This window comes from Apostichopus japonicus, chromosome 12 (assembly GCF_037975245.1).
Source record: "Apostichopus japonicus isolate 1M-3 chromosome 12, ASM3797524v1, whole genome shotgun sequence".
Lineage (NCBI taxonomy): Eukaryota > Metazoa > Echinodermata > Holothuroidea > Aspidochirotida > Stichopodidae > Apostichopus > Apostichopus japonicus.
The window spans coordinates 33,566,353-33,585,612 of NC_092572.1; the positions used below are offsets into that span (position 1 = coordinate 33,566,353).

General features: G+C 41.9%; 3 protein-coding genes across 3 annotated transcripts in view; all 3 read right to left on the reverse strand.

Moving 5' to 3' along the window:
• Positions 1 to 19,260, reverse strand: part of LOC139977744 (uncharacterized) — an 831,623-nt gene that overhangs the window by 729,614 nt on the left and 82,749 nt on the right. The window lies entirely within an intron of this gene.
• LOC139977747 (NLR family CARD domain-containing protein 4-like) overlaps positions 1 to 19,260 on the reverse strand; it is a 101,362-nt gene that overhangs the window by 19,353 nt on the left and 62,749 nt on the right. Inside the window, exons 4-5 of the mRNA XM_071987337.1 lie at positions 15,359 to 15,567; positions 1,696 to 1,787 (exon numbers count right to left, since the gene is read on the reverse strand). Coding sequence (XP_071843438.1) covers positions 1,696 to 1,787; positions 15,359 to 15,567 — 301 coding nt within the window. The remainder of the gene's footprint in view (positions 1 to 1,695; positions 1,788 to 15,358; positions 15,568 to 19,260) is intronic.
• LOC139977506 (uncharacterized) lies at positions 6,780 to 9,357 on the reverse strand. The gene is made up of 2 exons (XM_071986857.1): positions 9,210 to 9,357; positions 6,780 to 8,758 (listed from the first exon to the last, which is right to left on the reverse strand). Exon 2 carries the CDS (start codon positions 8,755 to 8,757, stop codon positions 6,784 to 6,786), a length of 1,974 nt encoding a protein of 657 aa, XP_071842958.1. The 5' UTR covers position 8,758; positions 9,210 to 9,357; the 3' UTR covers positions 6,780 to 6,783.

Below are 19,260 nucleotides of genomic sequence, written 5' to 3' on the forward strand. Positions count from 1 at the left end.
TTTCAGAGCGCGGCACGCGGGTTAGGGCGAGTCTTCAAAGCCTTTAAGGTAAATTAAATGATGACGTAGGCTTCTCAGTGCAGTCCTTAATGTTAAATGTTATCCACAGTTTTAAAAATTATTATGACTCAACTTTAATATGAATATTTTTAATAGCTGACATACAATATCTAAATTTGTCAATGACAAATTTGTAATAGTTTGATATGTCATTCGACGTCATAGGTATTGTTTTATTTATTATTGTATATTCTGTGGTGCATCTGTATGAGCTGACCTAATAACCTGTGTGTCAGACTAAGTAGTCCAGTTAGTTTACGAGCCTCCAGTAATAAAATGAGAATTTATTGAATTTAACAGTGTATAAAAATACAACCTGGACTTATAGCAGTGACTTTATCGATCTAATAAAATATATCAAAATTAAACTTCTACTTTTATTTACACAAACAATCGAGCTATTTGTGACATGCGTGAAACTACTTGACAACCTATCTTATAGTAAATAATCAGAGATAAAATATGCATGAAAAATTAAGTGACGTACTTAGTGAAATATTTTAGGAATCTGATATCAGAAGATAACCCTCAACAAAGTTTTCACAGATCTCTGTTTAAAGTACATTGATAATAAGGTAGCACTTATGATGACTCGAAATAACCATACAAAGATTGACATAAATCCAAACTGTCCTGAGAATTTGTGTTTTACAAGGTTTGCAGACTTTCACCTCTGCTGATCTCAAATGACAGTTAACCTTGAAATAATTTTTTAAAGAATATCTTCGATGCTAAGTTTCCCTACTAATTTATTTCGAGTCAGATGTAAGATTTCCCCCAAAGTGCCATGAATTAATCTACAACAGCAGTATTGCAAACCAATCTGAGGGTTGATGTGGATGTGTAGCCTATATAGGCTACCTCAGTATGAATATATTTGTCTTGGTGGTTCAGCTTGTTGTGCGCATGTCTGCTCGAGTACTTACTGCGACGCTTATTATGCGTTTATTTGTTCAGGTATTGGTGACGCAAGACATGAACCAATAAAATGTCACTATATCGATTAATTTGAAATTAATGAAAACCTGCAATATATGTAGCTTAATTAGCATATCAGCACATACTTAATTTGTTGTTGAATAATCATATATAGTAAGACTTCCAACTAGTATTGTACCTTTGATGTAAGCAGACGTACTTTATAGCATTCATATACAAATCATTGCACCAGTTACTTGATCCTATTTCGCTGGTAATAAATAAACCACAAACATGGATGCCTTAACTATCCCTAGCATGTTACGTTAATTAAATGCGATATATACAAATGGAATATGCTTAGAATATTTGAAGGTTTTCTTAAATAACTTGTTTAAATCTTCAACACGTGCTATGTATACACTGTCATATACAGTATCTGGAATATTATTATGTTCATTAACTCTTACACACCACGTACGGAGTAATTTCCAGTCCTGATTGCCTACATACTTTGTGATATTTTATGATAGCTTGCTTTTTATGCATTATTCGGAAATGTAGGACTATAATAATTTGAATAATTTAGAAGAGAGTATATTCCAGATATGCTCCACATAGTGTACATTTATTTTATTGATAACAACCTACTCTCAAAGCGTCCATGTATTAATATTCTATAACCATACTTTGAATGTACTGACGTCATTTCTTTACCTTTGACATTTCTTGATTTCAATGATGACGGGATCGATGTGACCGGAATAGTCTCTGGTAGAGTATATCCTCCATCTAAAGGGTCACCAAACCTGATTAGTAATGATAAGAATCACATCATGGTAACGATTCTAAGGAGACTGATGTGTTATCCATCTAATATAATGAAGAATTGAAAATGCCTCATATGTTCCAATAAGATATGAACGATATTGTGGATAAACGAAATTGGAAGTCAAATTTTAGTAAACATAGACACATGGAAACAAACTAACAAACTGAATTTGAAGTGTAACAAAATTGCTGCTTACGAAGCACTGGAATGTATCAAATATAACAATTACATTTTCATCGGAACCTTAATCCTTGATGTCCAGGTCTGTAAAAATACAGTTTTAGTTCAAACACAGTTACCGTAGTTCATGTTATTAAGTACATGAAAGGAAAATTTAATTATAATTTGGGAAGAGGGAGTCAAAAGCATTGGACTTTTTAATTAGCTTAACGACAATAGGTAAAGGTGAAATAGAAAACAAAACGTTAATGCTTGAAGTCAGATTGATTAACAGTGAAGTGTTTACACTTGCTTAAATTTACAGACCAAACACTCTTCACCTTGGTTATATTTATAAAACTTTTCAACAAGTATCACCGAGTTTGTCGACCTGTATAACGTGTATTACGTCATTTGGCTGGGGTTAAAACAATGAGTAGTGTGGATACAATTGTGCATGTATATATATATATATATATATATATATATATATATATATATATATATATATATATATATATAATGGATCAACAAAGTTGAGAGAAGATAGTGACTCTCCTTAATTAAGTATGCAAAATTTGGGTCTATCACAGTGGCGGCGGAACCAGGGGGGGGGGCGCTTGGGGGTCTCAGCCCCCCAATGAAAAAGTTGATGCACGATAAGCCCCCCCCCCCCAATATTTACCAAGGCTCCGAAACGTGCATCTGCCCATTTTTCAATGCATACTTGTCGATCTGTCCGATGCACACGTTGACTATATAGGTGTAATAATTTTAGTAAATGCTGGGGGACCCTCGGCCCGTCCCCTGGCTATAGACCACATTGTCACCCCAACCGCGTCTTCACGCCCCGTGGAAAGTGGAAGCAGTGAGTAACGGTATGCGCAACACAACTTCGTCTTAGGCCAATGACTTGCCTCATTTCAGCCAGTTCTCCAACATCCTCTTACTACACTCAAAAAACGTCTTTGCGAGTACACTACGAGTAATAGCTACTCTCTTAAAACACCATCGAATATTCCAAAACTTACTGGTTTGGATATTTACGAGTGACGAGCTTACCTGTCTCCTCACAACCTTAGCACCTCATTCTACCGTGCCTATAAAGTCCTGGTAAATAAATAACACTGTGCGCCCTCTATGACCGGACCCCCCTTCCGGTCCCTCCTCCTTTCTCATGAGACCATTCCTAAAGAGTGGCCTCACGGACACGGGAGTGGGGGTGGCAAGGTCTGGCCACCCCCAACGACCCCCGTCGAGTTAACTTCCCAAAGTGAACCCCTAACAAAAAATTCACTGACGCCTTCTTAGCAGGGGGGAGTGTAACCCTCCCCGGCGCAGCGGGAAGGGGGGACACTCTCCTGAACCCTGCAGGCGGAACTACCCCTTACACTAACAAGGAGCCTAAAGATTTACGGTCCGCCACTTGTTACCCTTAGACCAACTTAGGTGAGAACGTAAGTGGAAGACTATGTACGCAAACGCATACGGAAACACATAGGTACACTCACCGATAGACATAGTCGATGACTCTCTGGTGGATGGTGGTTCTGTCTATCTGGTGTGAAGCTCGGAGTCATGAGTCAAGTCGAGCGACCGCTCCTCCGTCCGGCTGTGTCCCACCACCCTCTCGGGGGAGGGAGGCGGGAATGGAGACAGGTAAGCTCGTCACTCGTAAATATCCAAACCAGTAAGTTTTGGAATATTTACCTCGCTCCTCGCTTACCTGTCTCCTCACAACCTTAGCACCGAGTGGCACTGCCCGATGGTGGGAGGCCCGAGGGGTGGGACCTGTTACCCACCGGACCTCGCATCACCGCGCTACCAAATGCCGCTTCGGCGTGTAAAGTGTCGGTCAAGTAGCAGGCGACGAACGTAGTTGGAGTTTGCACGCTGCTGCTTTGAGTATGTCCTCTACCGGGATGCCGGCGAATGGGGCTGTAGAGGCCGCGACCCCTCTGACGTCGTGAGCCCTTGGTCGGGAGGTCCCCGATGTGAACGGGCGTTTGATCTCTACTAGCCACCTGGATAGAGTGTCTTTGGAGGCCGCTGCGTAGGGTGGTCGTGGTATGATGAAGAGAGAAGTTGATTGTCTTAACTTCTCTGTCTTGCTCAGGTACCACTTCAGTGCCCTGACTGGACACCATCGTTTGTCCTCGGCTACTGATGACATGGTCTTAATTTCCGGGATGAAAATGTCTCCTGGCAAGAAGGTCAAGGTCTGGTTCTTTGCAATAAATGACGGGTCTGGAACCATCCTCAACCCGTGGCCCTCAAATCTGATGTGATTCTGCTTGGTGGATAGGGCGTGGAGGCAACTCCTCCTTCTTGCTGACGCAACTGCGACGAGGAAGAGTGTCTTCTTTGTGAGGGCAGCCAGGGAGGCGTTAGCCATTGGTTCGTATGGTGGTCCTGCCAGGGCATGTAACACTGCTGAGAGTCCCCAGGAGGGGGCCAGCCGTCTGATCTGTGGGCGACGATTCGCCATGCCTTTGATGAGTTGTGCAATGTACGGGTTATTGCTCAGTGTGGAGCCATCTGGGAAGCCCTGGTGGATGGCAGCGATGGCCGACCTGTAATTCCTGATAGTGGAGACTTGTTTCCCTTCTCCAAAGAGTGAGAGGAGGAACTCGGCTATCTGTGTCACAGAGGCAGCAGGCAGCAGTATCTGTCTCGGTCGGCACCATTGGTCGAACTTCCGCAGACGGGAATCGTAAGTCGCTGCGGTCGTTCCCCTTCTAGCGTCGGCTGCCATCGCGGCAGCTGCTTCTGAAAAGCCTCTCTGTCGTAGGGAAGACCGGACAGCCTCCAGGCAACTAATTGTAACCCCTTGATGTCTGGGTGGGAGAGAGTTCCCTGTCTCTGGGACAGTAGGTGGGGCTTGTCCGGTAGACTCACTGGGACGTCCATGAGGAGTTGGGGGATCTCGGCGAACCAGGGTCTGCGAGGCCAGAACGGGGCTATTAGTGTGAACCTGCCCTTGGAGTTCCGAATTTTCCTGAGGACTTGTCCGATCATACATAGCGGCGGGAAGATGTACGCATCCATGTGGTCCCAGGAGAGGGACATTGCGTCCGTGTGGTAGGCCAGGGGGTGGAATCGTCTGGAACAGAAGGTCTGGAGTTTGTTGTTCTTGTGTGTTGCGAACAGGTCTATCGTGGGCCTGCCGAAGATCGAAAAGATTCTGTCGCAAGTCTCCTGTTCCAGAGACCATTCGTTGGGGTCTATATGCCCCCTGGATAGGGCGTCCGCCAGCACGTTGAGCTTGCCTGCGATGTGGGAAGCCCGTAGGATCGTGCCGGAGTCCTCGGCCGCTGTTATCACCTCCCACGCGAGTCGGCACAGTCTCTCTGAGCGGGTGCCCCCCTGCCGATTGATGTAGGCCACCACTGTCGTGTTGTCGGTGAAGATTGTGGTTATCGTTCCCTGTACGTGGTCGTTGAAAGCTTCCAGGGCTCTTTTGACCGCCATCATCTCCAGGATGTTGATGTGGAGAGATGTTTCTGTTTGGGACCACGTCCCCCATGCTGTGCGATTGCTCCAGTGAGCTCACCATCCGGACAGTGACGCGTCCGTCGTTATCGATGTCATTGGTAGCTGTATCGCAAAGGGTACCCCTGAACTCCAGTTGTTTGGGTCGAGCCACCATCGAAAGTGTTGTGTGACCTCCTCTGACCTGTAGATGAGCGTTGTTTTGTCTGGGTCTGTAGGGTCTGCGGACCTCAGCAGGTGCAGTTGCAGAGGTCGCATGTGTAGCCTGCACAGTCTCACTATATCGACGAGGCTGGCCATGAGTCCCAGGGCCCGGAGCCATGTCCCCGTTGGTGACCCCCGGTGTGCCAAGATCTGTTGTGTGGTCGCCTTGACTGCCGTGACTCTTTCTTCTGAGGGTCGGGCTACCCCGGTGGTGAAGTCCAGTATGGCCCCGAGGAACTGGTTCACGATCCAGCCCAGTTCTTGAAGGGTCTGGAGCGTTTTGTGGACGGTGCTGGTTGCTTCCGATAGACTGTTCCCTACTACCAACCAGTCGTCTAGATATACGTAGAGGGTGACCCCTCTTTTTCTGAGGTAGGCGACTACTGCTCCCGCGACTCTCGTGAAGGTTCTGGGAGCCGTGGCTAGGCCGAATGGGAGCGCCCGGAACTGGTAGTCTTGTTCTGCGTACCGGAACGCTAGGAATCGTCGGTGTTCTTTGTGTATCAAGATGTGCAGGTAGGCGTCCCGTAAGTCTACGGTCGCCGCCCACATGCCCTTTCTGAGTAGGGGTAATATTAAGTTTAAGGTCTCCATACGGAAGTGTTTTGGTCTGATGTGTTTTGTGTTCAGGGGTTTTAGGTTTAGAATGGGACGCCAGGTGCCGTCCCGTTTTTTGGTCAGAACAAAGGAGGACCGGAAGAGTGGTCCCGTCTCTTCCGGAACTCTTGTAATTGCCTGCTTGGCCAGCAGGGCCAGAATTTCCCCTTCTAGGGCTAAGCGTTTGACGGGGTCCGTGGGTGTGAGTGTCTGCCTTCCTCCGCCCCCGAAAGGTGGGCTGGAGGAGAATTCTATTTTGTACCCGTGTTTGACTGTGTCCAACACCCACTTGTCCCCGCCAATAAATTCCCATTGCTGGGAGAAGTCTGTTAGTCTCCCCCCACCGGCGGAATGGCCGCGGTGAGGTGGGCACCCCTAGGGCTGGGCGGCGAACGCTGGTCGAGTGGAGGAGCGGTCACTGTCCCGTCTGGTCGACGTCGAGCCTCTGCCTCCTCTGGGGGCCCAGGGGCGGGTCGGACGGAAGGCTGCCCTCCGGCTTCGGCCTCTGAGAGCTCCTCTGCTCATAGATTTGGCGGGTGCTGCCCTCGTTCCCCTAGGTGCTCTGCTCTCCCTCGGGCGGAAGGTTCTGGTTCTCTGGGTAGGTGGGGGTCGGAATTCTGATTTGGCCAGAGTCTCCCTTCGGGCCATCTCTTCCTGCAGTTTCTTTTGGAAGCAGCCCGCAAAAGGTCTTCCCCGAGGATTGGTAGTTCCAGCATTCTGTCGTTCGCCTCCGTCGAAGGCCAATGGATGGCGGAGACGATGTTTTGTCTACGGGCCTTTACGGACCTGGTAGCGACCCTTGCAAATTGATCGTACGCGAGCCTGACGAGGGGGCCCAGCAGCAGGAGGAGCTGGCCCGCTTCGTCCCTGGATACTTGGCTGCTGTCCTCAGGGAGCTGTTGGTGGTGTCGCATGAGGACTTCGGCTGATAGCATTAGTACCGATGCGAACTTCATGCCCGAACGGGCTGCCATGTCCACCTCTACCAAAAGCTCTTCTAGCTTCCTCTGGTCCGGGGTCTTGAACACGTGTGTGGATGAGGCCCCTTGTTCGGCTTTTAATCTCTCCTTGGCCTCCTGGGGGATGGTTGGGCATCTAAATAGATCCTTCCAGGCCTCGTCAGGTACCCTGACCGCTCTATCTGCCCTGGCCGGGAAGGCCGTCCACTTGGTCTTGTTGGCAATGGCCTCAAATCTGTCATAACAGGTTGCGTCTACTGGTATGGTAGTTTTGGGCTTATATGACGCTTCGCCGGTCGCCGTCAATTTTGATACCCGGCCCGCCTTCTGCGGTTGCGTCTCGGGTTCCTCGAACCCCAGGTGTCGTCTGAATATGTCTGCCGCCCGTGTTATTAGCTCCTGTGGGAGGGCTCCTCCTGTCACGGGCGCTTCCTCCGGTTCGTAATTGTGACCAAAGCTGTCCTCCATAGGATCGTAGTCGAGAGGATCTGGATCTATGGGCTCCCCTTCGTCCTCCAAGCCGGAAAGATTCACCGACGCTCTGCAATCCAGAGCGTCCGGGTCCGGGGCCGGTTGCGGGGCCATGGTCGATACGGGGCTGGTAGGGCCCGGTGCCACGTCGGCTACCGTGGACGTCCTTTGCTCCAGCAGGGGCCGTAGCAGGCCGGTGAGTTTGGAAAGCCAAGCTGGTTCCTCTTCCTGACGCCGTCTCGGGGACCGGCGCCTCCTCTTGGATCTTCTGTATCCATCGTCGGAAGAGTCCGAGGACTCGTCGGAGATTGGAGAGTATCTCTTCCTCTCTCTCCGTCTTGGGGATCTTGTATGCGACCCCGATCTCTCCCTTCTGGGTCGGCGGGAGGACTCTCTCTCTCTACTTTCTCGGGCCGGGATCTCCGTCGGAACCCGCCTCTCCGGCTCCCTGTCCGGCTCCCTGGAACGGGACCGGCTCCGTCTCCGCGTCCCCTCGGTTGCTCTCTCTTTAGGACCCGAGCCTCCCACGGCCGGGGGGCCGCGCTCTGTGGGTCTGTTTAGCTGCGGCCCGGACTGAGACGGAGTCTCCAGCCCGGCCGAGCTGTGCCTCTGCTTTGGAGGTCTTTTCTTGGCAGGAGCCTTGCCTTTGCTCCTGCCCTTCCCTCTGGCCGTAACTGATCCGGACGTAGCCGGGTCCGTTAGGGGAATTCTTTCTCTTTCTCTTTCCTCTCTCTCTACCTCTTTCTCTCCTTCGGCCCTCTCCTGGCCACTCTCCTCCACCTCTCTCTCTACTACTCCCTCCTCCTCTCTATCTCCCTTTATTCCTGGAACCTCCGGCGCCCCGATTGCGCTCGGGATCGAGTCCAGCCTTCCCTGGAGCTTGCTACGTAAGCCCTCAAGCCACAGGTCGATGTCCTGCCACTGAGCTGGTGTAAACTTAATACACACCAGGCAGGGGTCTCGTCGAGTGCAGGATCTGCATTTTGGACAAAGGTCGTGTTCGTCCCAGGCTCTGCCTGGGCGAAACATAGAGCAGTTGATGCACTTCAATGGATTGCGTGACATGCTGAATAACCGGATTAAGGAAGATTACTTCTTAGTGATAAATGAACAACAATAGAAGCTTAACGTAAGAAGGGAGAACTAGGGAGGGAATTAGGCTTAGGTGGAGCGTAGCGTAACCTAGCAACGGTAAACAAGGTAACGCTACGGGGTGGCCTAACATGAAAATGCAAGCTGAAACGAAATGAGAGAGCGAGAAATACATACGAAAAAGAGTGAATATAAGTGAGCAATATGAATCCCCAAAAGGGGGACGAGAGAGACTAATTGGGGGTAGAAAGCTAGTAAACAAGCTAAGAAAACACAATAACAACAACACGCTTTAGCGTGGGGAGGAATAGGGCGGGAACCTAGGCAGTTTCGCGGAACTGCTAACCCCGCCGCAAACCAACCCGAGGAGGAAACGCACTACGAAAACAGTCCCCAAAACCCTCCCTTTTTGACAAAAAGGATACTTATCGGTCAGGAAAGGACTGTCAAACTTCTAAAGATCCGAAGCTAAAAAACTTCCGGCGATCGTCGAAGAAAACCAAGACAATTTTCCAAGGAAACTATCCACAAGAAAAATATGCGTGTAGGCACTTGGAATGGTAGAATGAAAAGGAGGAGGGACCGGAAGGGGGGTCCGGTCATAGAGGGCGCACAGTGTTATTTATTTACCAGGACTTTATAGGCACGGTAGAATGAGGTGCTAAGGTTGTGAGGAGACAGGTAAGCGAAGAGCGAAGTAAATATACAAATTACAATGTTTTTACAAATTTTTCCGTGCAACCTGAGAAATTGCAGGCTTGAGACCCATATTTTAGGGCTAGGTATTCGCAGCATAAAAAGACACTCGGGAAGTTCCGGCCATCTGGGGTTTGAAAAACCCAAACTTTTCATGTACGCTCCGCGCCAACCGATGGTGGCGCTCAGCTTAGATAGTCTTCACACATTAGCCCCCCCCCGCCCCCCCCCCCAATAATTTTCCCGTTCCGCCGCGCCTGGTCTATCATCAGTTCTTCATCAGTTCAAACCTTAGATCACATCTCACGTAATCGTTGATTCATTGAGAGCAAACAACATAAAGCGTTAAAAACTTGACTGCGCGATATGTAAATGCTGATTTACCTATAGCCCACCCGTCACGAAGTGTACACAACTGAATCTTGCATTCTTATAATGCCTAGAGGTCAATGCGAAGAACATTCGTCTTTCTCTTTATGGGTTCTGAAAGCGTAGATTCGCGATATTTAGGCACAATTACTTGACATGTTTTCACTCTATTCGCTGCGAATTGACGTAACGAAAACCCCGGATATGCGACCGATGGAATACAATAACCCACAGATCTCTACTAACTGTATTTCCAGGAACATAACACCTCTCCTTTGGTTTCTTTTCTGTTTTATTTACCTTTACTGTTCTTGTTACTTGACGAACATGTTACCATCACAGTATATATATATATATATATATATATATATATATATATATATATATATATATATATATATATATATATATATATATATATATATATATATATATTTATATATATATATATATATATATATATATAGTTTTAATCAGCACACCACCATGATTCATGTAAAACATCGCAAATCATCACACAATGAGTTAATTTAAACAAGTTAATAACTGTCTTGTTTTTATTTCAGCAACAAATAATATATGTACAGGGCGATCATGAACCGTATCATATTTACTTTTGAGGGGGCAGGGATGAGGGGGGGGAGGAAGATCGACTTCGATATCAAGTAGCTTTGCTGAGACGGATATCAAGGTGTCTTTGGAAGCAGAGCATGCGGTAATTGTATTATAACTGTACATTCAAAGGCACATTGGTAGGTATTCCTGGTTATTTTTATTTGATGGGTTATGCAGTCACCAAGAGCCCTCTTGTTTCCTTATTTATTTTCTTAGTATGGTTGTGAAGAGAAAGTGGGGAAGGGGGGGGATTGACTGGTTTTTTATACCTTCTTGTTCTATCATTCTTACGTCAATAGGTGAACCAGGCTAATCTCGGTTCTGATTTGATACTGACTTGATATAGACTTCTGACCTTAACTTACACTGGCCATATGTACGACCTAGATATAACCCTGACAGTTGTATTAGTGTTTATACCGATAGTTAACTTGTTTGGTTCATTCATTGAGTACCGGGGATAAAAATCAGTACTCCATTTTGTTAGCATATGTTATTACAATAAGGTAAAACCAATTGGAAGAAAGTCAGAAGGTGATGATGACAGCCTTCTAAGCCTTTCTATTTCCGCTAAAAACAGTTAAGTTGCAAATTTGAAATCGATTTCTATTTTTCGTTATCTATTATTCATTTTAATCTTCGAGGGAATAATTTCATCCACTTTCACCTGTTCTGTGCCGCTTAAAACAACCAGTGCAGTATAAAAATTGATATTTAAAGAGATATAAGATCTCATAAAACGAATCTTAAAGTATCTCCTATGCTTTGCTTTCTTGTTCGTGTTGTTGTTTGCTTGTTAATGGTTTATGGCTCAGAAATGTTTCGAAATATATTAACTTAGTAGAGTTCTTGGTTATTAGTGTTTACACGGGTCCAAAAATCGGGAACCGGGTACCCGAGAGCCGTTACCCATCGGGTATCCGGGTACCCGGGAAAAAAATGTTTACCCTCGTGTATCACGGTTTTCAAGAAATTACATATTAAATGCTATAATAAATGAAATATATTCTCTACTGACTATGTTTTCATGTTCAAAAACGTATGTGTAAGGTAAGGTATAAAACCTTCCACAATAATTTCTATTTGATTTTTTTCAGTCATAAACTTGTTAATTTACTTAATATAATTAACATTACTACTAATTAGTAGTAATGTTGTTAACATCGCACTGCCGCGGCTGCTTATGCTTGCTCTCCACGTCTATTGGATCAGACCATAAAATATCCCTTTAGCTCAGTTGTTACTACTACTATCTATTATTCGCATTAGCCGCGAGATTACGCGATTCGCGCAATTTGATCGCATTTGGAATACACGATAGTAAAAAGCCACTTGCGATTATTATTTTTTAGTTATCCCGTCTATAATCCATAAACATGTCGTTAAATTCCTTGTCAACCTTTCCTTCTTTGAAATAAACGAATGAATAAATAATAATTTCTTCCACATGGTAGCCTAACACCACACTAAGTCAATGCATGAAAAATCTAGCTAAGCCTAACCATCTGTTTATTCGCTGAAGTTGTGACGCAGTTATAAGATATCCATGGAACACATTCATTATTGCTGTTACGTTCGACCACATGGTTACCTAACACCACACTAAGTCAATGGGGTAATCTAGCATAGCCATTTGTTTATTAGCTGAAATGTGACGCAGTTATAAGATATCCATGGAATACTTTCATTATTGCTGTTATATCTTCAACCACATGGTAGCCTAACACCACACTAAGTCAATGGGAAATCTGCCTAACCATCGGTTTGGATTTTTTTAAATCACAGTTTGCGTAGGATTCGAGTAATAAATTAGGAACCTGGTAGTATCGCGTCGGGCGGGTACCTTCGTTATTGCTGTTATCTTTTCTTTGACCACATATGTTAGCCTAACACCACACTAAGTCAATGGGAATTCTGCCTAACCGTAGATTTGCAAAAAAAAAAAATTAAATCACACTTTGCGTAGGATTCGGGTAATAAATTAGGAACCGGGTAGTACTGCGTCGGGCGGGTACCCGGATAACCCGTGCAAACACTATTGGTTATTATGACTATATTTCAGATTTGGCAAGGCGGCATGAACCTTCGAATTACTTATTCCTTGCTAAACACGAACAACATCTCATCTGGCATATTCAGTACGATTTAACCAAACTATGATTGATTGTAATGGCAAGCACTATCAATGAATATTTGATTATAAAGATGCCACTATAAACACCTGCAGGGTGCTTACACTTTTCATCATAAGTGTCGAAGACGTTTAACAGTCACTTGATATTATTTGATAAGAACAAAACAGTAGACAGGGCTGGCTAACTTTAAAGAAATCGAAACGTTCGATTTTCATATTAATAAATGGCTTATCAATTAAGAGAGTAACCTCCCCCTTTTTTTACAGCTTAAATGAAAGACAAATTATATGGATTATAGTTAATTTATGTTTTTATGTAATTAATGTTAGCTTGATAAGTCGTAATGGGATTATGAACATATCAACTTTACAGAACAAAAATGTTCTCCATAAAACTCGGCGATTAAGAACCCGCAATGTTCGTAGTCACATATTAGATATATGTGAGTGACATTAAGGCTGTTCAATTATGTGTTAAATAGGCAGACTTCCAGAATACCAACGAGAAGTACATACAGAACAAAAACGAAGAAAGGGAAATAAAACATTCCTTCTATCAAATTAGGGAGAGGAGCAAGTGAGGGATTTATTAAACAACCAAGGAAATCAAGTTTACTCATTTAAAATATATAAACAGAAAATAGTAATGAGAACACGTTGTAATATCATGGCATATGACATACAGTATCACTGAATGGCTGTTTGATATATACCTAACCCGTATTGAAAAAAAAAAAAAAACATTATTCCCAGCCACTGCTAGACACGGACTGACCTACTTATCTTCGGTTTCCATGGTTACGTTGTATGACAGAACTTACCACATTCCTGTGTAGAATAGACACGTGGCTCGTTTATCTTTCTATTCATAGCTTTACCTGGCTCGTGTCATCTATTATTATGCTAATTAGGTATTTACGGGAGTTCCAGGTGCGTCATCTTACTTTAGAAATAAATTGTTTGAATCAATCGTCTGTGCAGAAAACTATTGTACAAGCAGAGTAGGAATACTGTGTGTACGAAAACGTTGATGATGTTATCGGGTAGAAACATGGAATGGATTTAAAGGGCCCTAAAAATCGATTATGTACGACGGGGAGGAGGGGGTGGCAAAGGGAGAGTGGTGGCGGGTCCAGATAAAGCGTGTGAAGGGGAGTGGGGCAGTCTAAACTTACTGAAGAGCACACTGGGATTGGGGTAAGGTTTTTAGTCTAGATAGGGAATAAACATTCTGTGTTATATATATATTTTTTTATAGCCAGACCAAATAGTAACAGTGTATTATTTCCAGTGATATTTTTCTCCGCGGTTACAGTTATTCCCGGAATAGCGGTATTTTACATATAACATAATTAAGCAGCATTCTTTTCACATTTATATAATTTATGTAACTACTAAATAGATTTGCTTATTTTCTTTCGAGATTTGGGGGAGGCGCGGTGGGGGAAGGGGGGAGGGGGGAGCGGGTGCCGCTTTCTTATTTTAGTAACACGTCAGCTGTAAGTTGAAGATGTCACTGATTATTTTGTGAATGGTAAGGACGGAAAGGAACATTTTTTACGAGGTTTGATCTGTGGGAACAATGAATGCTAGATGAGGCGAGAGGTTGGGTTGGGTGGGGGGGGGTGGTCTTGGAAGATTAATTTACACTAAATTGTAAAGGACCAAGCAGTGACGTCATGATCGAATCAAGTATGAAGTAACAATAATACGAGGAATATTAAAATAGTAAACAGTGTTTGTTTAAAGTTATGAAGTATACAAAGCTGAAGCTCTCGGTTAAATTTTTAATTATTGTTAAAATTTATGTTAAAATATAAGCATAAATATTAATTTAGCCTTTTTTGTATAACATCGTATTTAAAACTATAAAGAAGAAATTGATCTAGTTTTAAATGGATTAAATTTGAACCTCTGAAAATACAGATTTGCCTTGAATGATATTTACGGTAATAATCTTATTTTGTTTTAACTTGATAGGTAACTCAATTGCAATTATTTATATCCTTTTTGTTAACTTTTATATTCTTTTAATTTGTTAACCTATATTGAGTAGCTATTTTTGGAATTTCGACAACTAAAACTGTTTTATTGGTTGCTTGTTTGGTATTTGCTACAGTATTATAATCTGATCACAATTTTTGGGAGTTTATAACAACAAAGTTATTAGTTTTTGCTATTTTTATTGCCATCATTTTACTACTTTTATATTAATAACGATTTTCAATCTCTTTCGTTGAGAAATTCTAAAATTAATTGTTCATAATTGAAAATCAAATATTTTGGAGGTTTCAGTCAAAAATAACAGTTATTCCTTATAAAATAGTAGAATAATTAGAATAATTATTGTACTCGCTAGAATTATTAACATCCAACTGCTTTGTGTATATATCTCTGTCATTCCTGTCATTCTAAAACCTAATTCTTAGTTAAATTTTACCATTAAACTAAACAAAGAACATTTTTAACAACCCGCAACCACCCTTCCACCCCTCTCTTACCAACACTCTCTTAAAATATTCCCTATTAATCCATGATTATATTTTGTTTTATTTATCAAAACATCCTTCAGAATTCTTTCGTCGATGAACTAATTATTAAAATAAATCCAACTAAACTTATTAAATCCAATCCTTGACATTAAAATACAGCAGACTTTACATTCTCTATTGTAAGTTTAGTATACATTACTTTTATTAATTAAATTAATTCCCTGTTTAACTGTTATGATGATTCTAACATCTACACCGGAATACTTACTCCAGCTCCTTCAAGCTTGTACACTGTGAGGAGTAAGACAAGATGGCCACAAACTCTTCATTAGTTAGTCTCCTCTTGAAGTCATCGATCTGCAGCTTCTGGAGAGAACTCAGGATAGAGAGAGAGAGACCAGACTCAAGGATAAGGTTCAGACCAGACTCATCAACTCTAGGAGAGCAGTCCCATAGCTCCACACAGGAGATAGGAATCTAGAATGAAAGAATAGAGTTACTGAGTAATAGAGTAGATCGAGATCAAAAGATTGGATTTGGTAAGGATTAGAATAATTATTATGATAGAATTAATAAATAAATAAATAAATAAATAAATAAATAAATAAATAAATAAATAAATAACGAAATAAAAATAAAGGAAAGTAAAGCGATCAACTAAGGCATTTAGGTCGTGTTTATTTGTTAAAAGGAATAAATTAATGGAAAGGAAATAAGGGATTGATTTTAAGGGGAGACAAATATTAAGAGGAATAATTAGATTAGATAAGAGGAAAATAAAGTAGTAATGTAGGATTAAAGGGTTAGTTTTATTGTTTTACAATTAAATGATTAACTAACGGTTTTATAGCTAGTAAGGCTTAATAAAGCAGAATGTGAGGCTACATATTTTAAATGATTAGGTAATAGAAAACAAATTTCAATGACAGGTTGAGAATTTGATAAAAACTTGGTAATCAAGAACTGAGATTATTCTATCTTTTGAAGAAAAATATTGATGAAATTTATTTGGGTTTTAATTTAGAACTTCCACAAGGAAAATGCAATTTAAATGTAACTATTAGTCACTAGTGTAATAGGAATCATGAAAAAGGAACTTCTACTTCAGCTAATACAATATCTTTATAAAGTTTAAGGAGATTTGGAAGAATTATGTTTAATAAATAGGTTGTTTCTTATAATTAATATGCAATTTAGAGAAGCAGATTTAGATCAAATTTAAGTTTCAAGAGAGAAAGGTTATGAGGCTTAAACACAAATTTTAATATTCAAAATATTTAATTATTGATCCAAATCCTACTATTCTGCTTAAATTATAATTATTTCAAATTAATACGATTTGTTTAAAAGATGATGTCTATCTGTGTTTAGTTATCAAATTAATTCCTAAGTTACGGTTGTGTGTGACATAACTTCTAGTGGATTTTTTTTCAAATGTAGCATTTTTATTGCTTTGTGTTTGTAGATATTCCTAAATTGGGTATTGCTTATGATCTTAACTTTCTAAACTTTATCGTATCTTCCAATTAAATAGTACCATGCGCTTGTTTTACAAATAATATTGTTATCTGGAAAAACTTCATATCCTTAAGGGTTTAATTATACTAATTAAGTATTACTACTTTTCAGTTTAATCAGATCGATAGGGTCTTCGTTGTAATATTTTCTGTTATTATGGAGTTCAGAGAGTGTGAACAGTTAGCGGTCAAATGTAAATTAACAAACACGAGAGATTAATCAGTTAATTATAAGTTTAATGAGAGGATGGCGCCCTTTTAAAACTAACGTTAGAGCTACGGCTCTTCCTAACGTCTGCTGTGTGGTGTTGCAGCGTAAAAGAAATGGCGCACATTCAATTTCAAAACCATTTTTATTTTTAATATCATGCGCCATAAGTCTGTTGGCAGGCTTGAAAATGACGTACGTTTTTTTCATAATTAAGTGGGCAAAAGTAATGCAAAAACAGCTGTGAGTGGACTATTTATTGCATTTTATTATTATTGTGCTTAAATTGGAAAACTGTTTTATAGAGACTCAAAGCAGTAGGCCCTATACAAACTATATTTCCCATAAGTGTCAGGTATATCGGCAGGAGTTAGGTCATTCAACTAATAATCAGTTATAATAACATTATTTCAGTTAGCCTGCTCGGTAAAAAGCTGCAGGTTTCTTACACAATTTGCTCAAATGTCTGAACTGGTAGATTAATAGTAAGTTAGGTGATTACAATAATAATTGTGGGATGTTATAGCCAGCCCCCCAGTGAAAAATATGGATGGGCGGAAGTATCATTCCGCCCCCCGCTTCGCAAGTCAGAAAACCCATTTTTCATTTCCAAATGAGAAAAAAAATCTCATTTGGAGCACCAAATTGCATCTGAGGCCACCTGGAAATGCAAAAAAAATCCAAAGGGGAGGGGGACACCCCCTCCCCTTAAACCCCTCCCCCAGGCCGGCAATCAGTCTTCAGCCCCCCCCCCCACTCAAAAGTACCTTCCTACGCCACTGTGTTATAAATTGACTTGTATTCATGCCTAGTAGCCTATAAGGTTTTTTATGTACGATTAAAATCGAGTTAAACAATTTTCTGTGATTTAAGATTTTTGAAGGGATAACAAAGTTTCTACAGCTTGTCTATGGATACTTTTTCTTAGCTAGAATGAAGTTATTGTTTTCGAAGTAAAGGATAGGCATCAGCTCACCTAGAATGTTAATCGCTGGTTTTATTCTTCGCTTATCTTAAGATCCCTAAAGAAAACTCAGTGTCTCGATTGCATTTTATTCAATTCCTTTCTATTTAAGATATGCTTTAACTTGGAAATTTTTGATAATCAGACAACAACTAGGCAAAGATTTTATTTTTTATTAGTTAGATTTGCTAAGCATGTCCTCTTGCTAAAAGTAGTAATTCTAACTTTTCGCGGGTGATGTTTGAGATTTCTAACATAACCTAGTCCTAACTGTATTACTAGTCTAGCCTATATAGCCTACCTAAGTTTGGCCTGGCCTTTGTACACATCCTAGCATGCCTTCATACCTTACCGTCAAATTATCTCTCTGATCAATAATTACTGTTTTAACTATATTAACAGCGGTTCCTCGCCATTAAACAATCCATCTTAATAACCACTTAACAAGTCAATGGTAACAAACAACCTCCACGAATATACGTACTCTGCAACTCCAATAATATAACACTAAACCATTCAGTGATACATACTATTACTATAGATGTGAACAGGTATTCAATAGCATGAGTCACCGATATTCATATACAGGTGTTTCCCAATGTTCGCGGGCATGATGTTTGAAATTTGTAACAGACATTTTGGCGCCAATAGAAGTAAATGTACGACGGACGTAACGTTATACATACCCGGTGCAAACAGACAGTTTGAAACCTGACGTCGATTGGGTATGAAGAAAGGAAGGGGTCGATGAAGTAAATAATACAACACAACTTATATCAAGTAGATCAAGCAATCACTGACATTTCTACCTAAGAGGTAGGGTGTTAGTCCCCCACCCCCTCCTCCCCACCACCGGTTAAAATTTGGGCAAAAAGCATTTGATTTACACAGGGACGTAGCTAAGGCCTGATGATTGAGGGGGTGTAGTGGCTGAAATTCCAACTGGATGGGTTTTGGAGCCAGAAAATTCCGACTGCTGCCTTGTACACCCCCCCCCCACCCCCGCACTAATCGTCAACGATACGGTCAGTGTCAGTCAGACACCCCATCTTTCGCGACTGCACTTATGTTCCGAACTTTTTTCGATACATTTGTACCTTATGGGGCAAAGTTTGTGCTTATGTTGATGGCACTTTTAAGCATCCATAGATTAGCATTGGCGTTTTAATTGTATACCATAGAGACAATGTATATCCCAACGACGTAGCCAGGAGTTTGAAAGAGGGAACACCTTTTGCGATTGTTATGGGGGAGGGGTCTAAGGGGAGGGGTGTCCCCCTCCCCTTTGAAATATTTTTGAACAATTGAAGGTCCTTAGATGCGATCTGGTGCAATTTGTTGCCAGTTTCATCATTATCATATGATATCATATTATCAGCAGATTTCGTTTTCCTGTTTGAATTATTTTACATGTTCTTTTACATAATATATCAGAAATACATTTGACGAACTTAACTGATGGACAATATAAACTTTCATAT

Excerpts from the sequence above, each read along its gene's own strand:
- LOC139977506 (XM_071986857.1), bottom strand. The coding sequence starts at position 8,757 with ATGTCACGCAATCCATTGAAGTGCATCAACTGCTCTATGTTTCGCCCA.